Here is a 6295-nt window from a genome sequence, read left to right on the forward strand (position 1 = left end):
CAGNAGGGGGGGCAGAGCTGCACCGGGTGGCGGACTGTCAAGAAGGAAGTCTCAGGGTCAAAACCGAGGTTGTCCATGCGGCTGTGCTGCACATCTGCCATTACTTCCGCCTTGTGCAGTCCTTCAGCTGAGTTAACTTTAGAGCAGGGGGGCTGTGAAATTACAAGCTCTTGAGAATTCACAGGCATCTAGGAAGGTCACTGGACTTTCACTGGGTGTGGGATCCAGGTCTGAGCAATCTTGTCAAGCAGGGAAATCTGAGTAGCTACTGCAGTACCTCAGACTATTTCACAGGAGTGAACTTTATATACATACAAACACGTCATTCTTCCCTACTCCATTCACTTGAAATTCACATATTCTTAAACAAGGAGATGGATATAGAGATGCAAATCATATAGAAACAGCTGAATTTCTGCTTGAAAGTACAAAACCTGAGTGAGAATCTTTCATACTGTTTGCTGCCTTCTCTTTTGCATTTTGATGAGTCCTTAGCGCAGCGGTCTCCCAGACAGCAGCCCAGGCAGCAGCCGGAAGATGAAGAACATCCTCAGTGTGCAGCCGGGAATCCTGGGAAGTAAGGTGGCCTTAATAATACATGTTCTTGTCCCACCAGCCTGTAGAGGCAGAAAAGGTTAATGAGACATGGAGAGTCTGTTGAAGCAGATAAACCGAGTCTCAAAAATCAGGTTACTACTTACTCCCAGGGTAGAGTCTGATGAAAAGTTTTCGCACCTCATCATACACCCAAATCAGAATGGCATATGGCACAGCCACAAACCAGTACTGAGGCCTGGAAGCAGAAGTCAGGAAAGTAAGTCTGAGTGCATCCAAAGAAAGGGCCCAGCCTCCTGCCCGTGGGCAGGGCTTCTTGTTCATTTTCTCTTCTGGGAAAACTAGCAGGTCTAAGTCTCTAATATAGAACTGATTCAGTTTTATTTCTTTCGAAAACCTGGAAGAGAAAGAACTCCCTGGAATCCTAATGTTTACGTGGCCGTGTCTGGGGCACTTGGGTTAGTTAAGCGTCCGATTTCGGCTCAGGTCATGATCTCATGGTTTGTAAGTTTGAGCCCCACCTTGGGCTTTCTGCTGTCAGCAAGAGCGCGATTCAGATTCCCTTCTTCCTCTCTCTCTGCCACTCTCCACTCACTTTTTTCTCTCTCAAAAATAAATAAACATTAAAAAAAATAACAGGGCTGGCTCTTTCCTGCCCACGGTTGAAGGGGAACTCACCGGAGCATCGTGAAATTCAGGGCTGTGACACTTCCAAGCCCATAGGAGAGGATTAAAGCAATGATAATCTGTGAGGCAATCCCCAGCCAGATGACTTTATTTCTACAAGAAACATAAAAGCAAACAGATTCTGATTTCACATGGCCACAGGGCCACAAACCCCTGTGGAGTCGAGGGCTCATGTGTTATAGGCACAACAGTCTCATTCCTGTGTAAAAGGCTCAGAGGTGAACTAAGAGGTTGGCTGTGGGAAGTACCTGAAGAGACCCTGGCGGAAGATGGAATTCCTCCTGGTTTTCCTGATGAGCAGATCCGCTATCTGCTGGACCATGATGCCGACAAAGAAAGCTGTGTAGCCCGTCCATTCTAAGTATTTCCTCTGGTACCATGTCTGTCAATGGGCAAAGAGGAGACCATGAGACCCCAGGTGGAAAACTTCAGGGAGGTTTCCATGCAGTTCTGTAAAGCTCTACTTTCTCCCCACCTTACCAAGATTGACAGAGGATCATCTCCTCGTGTTTGGAAAGAAACTCTGTTTTCTTTAACCAGTTGAGTAGGGAAAGATGCTAATTTAATTGATCGGGCCCAACTGCAGGTGGTGCTGGAGTGGTTACTCTTCAATACCAATTGCAAAGCCAAAGTTAGGAAAGTGAGCTAAAGGCATGTCATTCGAGAGGTGTGGCGGAGTCCTGGCAAGGGCCTACCAGCCCTACTAGCTGAGAAAAATTTTCCTTCTCTGCCTCATTAAGGCTGTCCAGGGACTGAAAGCTCTGCATCAGTCCGAACGAGGCAGTGAGAGGAGGAGGGAAGCGGGAGGGTGTTGAAGGCAGAGCCTCCTTCCCTTACCCACTGCTGCCCATAGCTGTCTTCTAAGTCGTTCACGTTGCCATTTTCCCATGCCACCCGGAGGTTGGTGAGAATGCCGGGTGTGAAGCCCTCCTGCGCATACACGGTGAGATACACAACAAAAGCTCCCACGGCTTGCATGAGGCCTGCGAGCACAAAAGACGTTAAGGGTAGAGGTTCTAGAATGACTTCACAGTTGCCTGTGTGCTCGTTCTCGTCTTGGTTTCTCGTCTCGCCCCAACCCCACCCCAGAAGGACAAACAGTTTCTGCCTGTGACTGGAATGAGTTCTCTGGGTGGTCCCGCATAGGACCGGTGAGAGGTGCTCTCACGTACCGATGTGCAAGTAAGAGTATATGGCAAGTTGCTGGTTCACCAGTCTGTCCTTCTTCTTGTGGCGAGGCTTCCTGTTCATGATGTCACTTTCAGCTTTCTCATAAGCCAGGGCAATAGAGGGAATCTAGATGCGGAGAGAGTCTGTGAGGCCTGCAACCCTGTGCTGTACCAACAGAGTGATAGCGGTGGTGGCATAGCCAGGGGGCTTCAGGGTGGGTGGTGGGGTAGTGGATGGCAGTTGTGGTGGGGTTATGGGTTATGGGTTTATCCAGCGTGTGGCCAATGTGGGGCCACACAATGTGGGGGTGCACTGTCTCTGGGGAATTTAAAACCAGTTGGCTTTGGGGCATCTAAGTGGCTCAGTTGGTTAAGTGTCCGACTTTGGCTCAGGTCATGATCTCATGGCTCCTGAGTTCAAGCCCCGCGTCGGGCTCTGTGCTGACAGAGCCTGGAGCCTGCTTCAGATTCTATGTCTCTCTTTTCTCTCTCTGCCCTCTCCAGCTCACACTTTGGTGCTCTCGCTCTGTCTCTCTCTCTCTCAAAAATAAAAAAAAAATTTTTAAAAACGGTTGGCTTTAAAAATCTATCTGCTTTTATTATCAACATGTGCTAGCATGCTGGTTATAAAACATCTTCCCCTCTGAGGCAGATCCTTCCTACCTTCAGCATGCCACTGGATCAGATTGGTTCTCTCGCAGGCCCTCCCACCTGGAAGGGCTTTTAAGGACAGAGTGCTGGGGCCCACCCCCCACCTCCAGACTTTCCCAAGGCCTGGGCTGGGGCCAGGGAATCTGCATTTCTAATAATTTCCCAGGTGATGCCGGGACCAAGAAGCACTGCAGCGGAGGAAAAGAAGCAAAATGAAAGAGCCTGGAAAATGATCTGACTGTAAACCATGAGGACCCCAATTCCCTACTCAGGTAATGATAGCTTTAGTGTCTCCGCAATGTGGAGACTGCCTGGGTATCGCATTAAAACAAGAGGGTAGAATCCGGCCATTTGCAGGGCCATTCTCCCTGCATTCTGCCCACTCCTTATTCCCCTTGCCCCCTTTGCCTGTGTGAGCCATGTGGACAACTGTCATGATGCTTTCTTAAATGCGTGCATACTAGAAGAAGGGAGGTGATGTCATTGTAGGTCAATATGAGGCCGGATAAAGTATTAATAGCTGCTAGCTGTTACTGTGTTTAGGTGAGGGGCTTCCAGATCAGATTCTTTTACTTAACAAGGGGCAGTTGTGGATTACCACACTGGCCATTGGGCCCGCAGCGTTACGGGGGCTATTTAGTGATACTGCTTTCTTCTCTGAAGGGGAGGGAAGCACGTGAGCTAAAACTAATGAACGGCATATTTGGGGGGGGGGGGAGGGTGAAGAATCATGTCTTGAAAAGCTCTAGGGGCACCTGGGTGGCTCAGTCCGTTAAGCTCCGACTTTGGCTCAGGTCATGATCTCATGGTTTGTGGGTTCAAGCACCACGTCTGGCTCTGTGCGGACAGCTCAGAGCCTGGAGGCTGCTTCAGATCCTGTGTCTCCCTCTCTCTCTGTCCTCTGCTCATGCTCGCTCGCTCGCTCTCTCTCTCTCAAAAATAAATAAAACATTTAAAAGAAAAGAAAAGCTCTAACACGGAGTGAAGCGGTTTTAACTTCCAAACATTTGACAGATCGCTCTAGTACTTTGCTTTGAGATGTGGCTGGGGGACCAGCAGAATCGGTCACTTAAGAAATGTTAGAAACGCAGAACTTCAGGCCCATTGTATTGAATGAGGAGCACTGATTTAGTCCATTTCCTTGCCCGCGAAGGTAATGACCCTGAAGTTTACATTAGTTATCAGATCCCATTCCCTTTAGTGCTACTTACTATGTCCGTGCCCAAGTCGATGAACAAGATAGTAATGGTGCCAATGGGCAGGGGGAGCCCCACAATGATGTAAATCAGAAACGGGCACAGCTCAGCAATGTTCTTGGTCAGGGTATATGCGATAGTCTTCTTTAGGTTGTCGAAGATCAGGCGACCTAGGCAAAGACGTTCTTCCCGTAGCATTTGCTTTTGGTCCCACAGGTGCCCCCTGTCTCAGTAAGATCACTGGAGACTTCACTCACCTTCCTCCACTCCTGTGACTATGGATGCAAAGTTGTCATCCAACAAGACCATGTCAGCTGCATTTTTGGCTGCATCGGAACCTGCTATCCCCATGGCAATCCCAATATCTGCCTTCTTTAGAGCCGGAGAGTCATTAACTCCATCCCCTGTCACAGCAACAACCGCATTCTGTGGGGACACATGAGAAAACAGGAGTCAGCAGGTCTAAGGGGTCATGGTTAAGGCAAGAGCCACACAGTCTCCCCTTCCTCTGAAGGATGTAAGGATGGCTGGAGGTGAAATGAAGGGCCTGTTTTGGGGAAAAGATAAAGTCGGGAAGTCCTGGAGCAAGAACAATGTGTTCGATAATTAAAACCCTGTGTGCGGCAGGCTAAAGTGGGTATTTCATATCTTTTGTCTTAGTTTTTGTTCTATATCTTACACTTTTACATCCTTCTATAGCCACACCTACCACAGCACCAAACACTTCACTGTCAGAAAGCCGTGTATGCAAGAGGGTCTCAAAGAAGGGTGGAGAGTCAGCCCCCTGACAGGGTAGAAATGTAAGGCGATGAAGACGGGCAGAGGACGGTTTCTTGAGAGGTTTAAAAAGTGCCACAGGCAATGATCTGGGATCCAAATCTCAGCCCCGAATTTCCCCACGGGACAGTGACAGACCTGGGAGGTTCTTTGGGAACTGCTGTCCACCCACCTGCCTTTGACAGCCCTCTACGATGATCAGCTTCTGCTGGGGGGATGTCCGCGCAAAGACAATCTCTGAGTAGTTGGTTAAGAGCTCGTCCAGCTGTTCTGGGCTCATGTCCTTCAGCTCTGTGCCAGTCACCACCGCAGCTTTAGCCTCCCTAGAAGGGCCAGAAGGAACTGAGTGAGGACGAAGGTTGGATCTTAGACTAAAACACTGTTCTGGGCAGGCAGCGGGCCAAAGCCTCTTTGACTTTTTCCTGGAATCCAATGTCCTTGACACCTAATACTCTATCTAGCAGGATGATAGGGATTATGAGTTCTAGGGACACTTTGGTCTCCATTTCAAGACAGTAAACTGAGGCTAAAAACTAAGGCCATTTCCTGGTATCACACAACAATAGGAATAAGCCTTTTGCCTGTAAGAATGGGTGGAAACATTCCTGGGGCAGTGTAACTTCCTGTTCGCATGTTTTGAGTCCTAGAATTCAGCTTTTTCTGAAACACAAGGGTAACAATTCTTTGTTGTTTATTTCAGATTTATAGTGTCTACTTTGTAATGAGCTCTGTAGGGAGAACAATTTATTGAGGTCTTCTTTGAGGACAACTATTATCTGCTGCCAATAAAAGTAAGGTTCTAGAAACTATAATCAATTACACAGATCTGATTGTAGCGTTCCATGCTAAAAACATATCAGAGGCTTTCCACTGCACTTAGACCAGACCCCTGAGTCCCTAGCCTGGTCTGCAAGGCCAGGCGCAGCCTGTGCTGTTGCGCGTCACCTCCCCTCTGGCTGGCTCTCCCCTGCAGCCCGCTGGACCTCCCAGCTCCAGCCCTCCATACCTGCACAGCCTCCACTGCCCTCAGGCCTTCACAGATCCTTCTGCCTTTGCCGGGAATGGGCTTCTCTCACCTCAGCTTCCCTGGCTAACACTCCACATTTTCGCCTTCAAATCTTAGCTTATACACTCTATGTAAGAAACACTGTATGCCTTTTTCTTTACATTTGTGTGTTTTGAGCATTTTTAGGTCTGTGTTTTTCTGTCGGTGTTAAATACTAGAGTTCTAGCACTTGACTCAAAATACCCGTGTTTCTA

At 48.5% G+C, this 6295-nt stretch overlaps 1 protein-coding gene across 1 annotated transcript in view; it reads right to left on the reverse strand.

Annotated features, from left to right (window-relative positions):
• Window positions 1-557: 557 nt before the first annotated feature.
• Window positions 558-6295, reverse strand: part of ATP12A (ATPase H+/K+ transporting non-gastric alpha2 subunit) — a 98290-nt gene continuing 92552 nt past the window's right edge. Inside the window, exons 16-24 of the mRNA XM_077774699.1 lie at window positions 5208-5358; window positions 4516-4684; window positions 4274-4428; window positions 2415-2538; window positions 2080-2225; window positions 1491-1624; window positions 1234-1335; window positions 702-793; window positions 558-617 (exon numbers count right to left, since the gene is read on the reverse strand). Coding sequence (XP_077630825.1) covers window positions 589-617; window positions 702-793; window positions 1234-1335; window positions 1491-1624; window positions 2080-2225; window positions 2415-2538; window positions 4274-4428; window positions 4516-4684; window positions 5208-5358 — 1102 coding nt within the window. The 3' untranslated portion in view covers window positions 558-588. The remainder of the gene's footprint in view (window positions 618-701; window positions 794-1233; window positions 1336-1490; window positions 1625-2079; window positions 2226-2414; window positions 2539-4273; window positions 4429-4515; window positions 4685-5207; window positions 5359-6295) is intronic.

The sequence above is a fragment of the Crocuta crocuta genome, unplaced genomic scaffold (genome assembly GCF_008692635.1).
Source record: "Crocuta crocuta isolate KB4526 unplaced genomic scaffold, BGI_CrCroc_1.0 scaffold277, whole genome shotgun sequence".
Taxonomy (NCBI): Eukaryota; Metazoa; Chordata; class Mammalia; order Carnivora; family Hyaenidae; genus Crocuta; species Crocuta crocuta.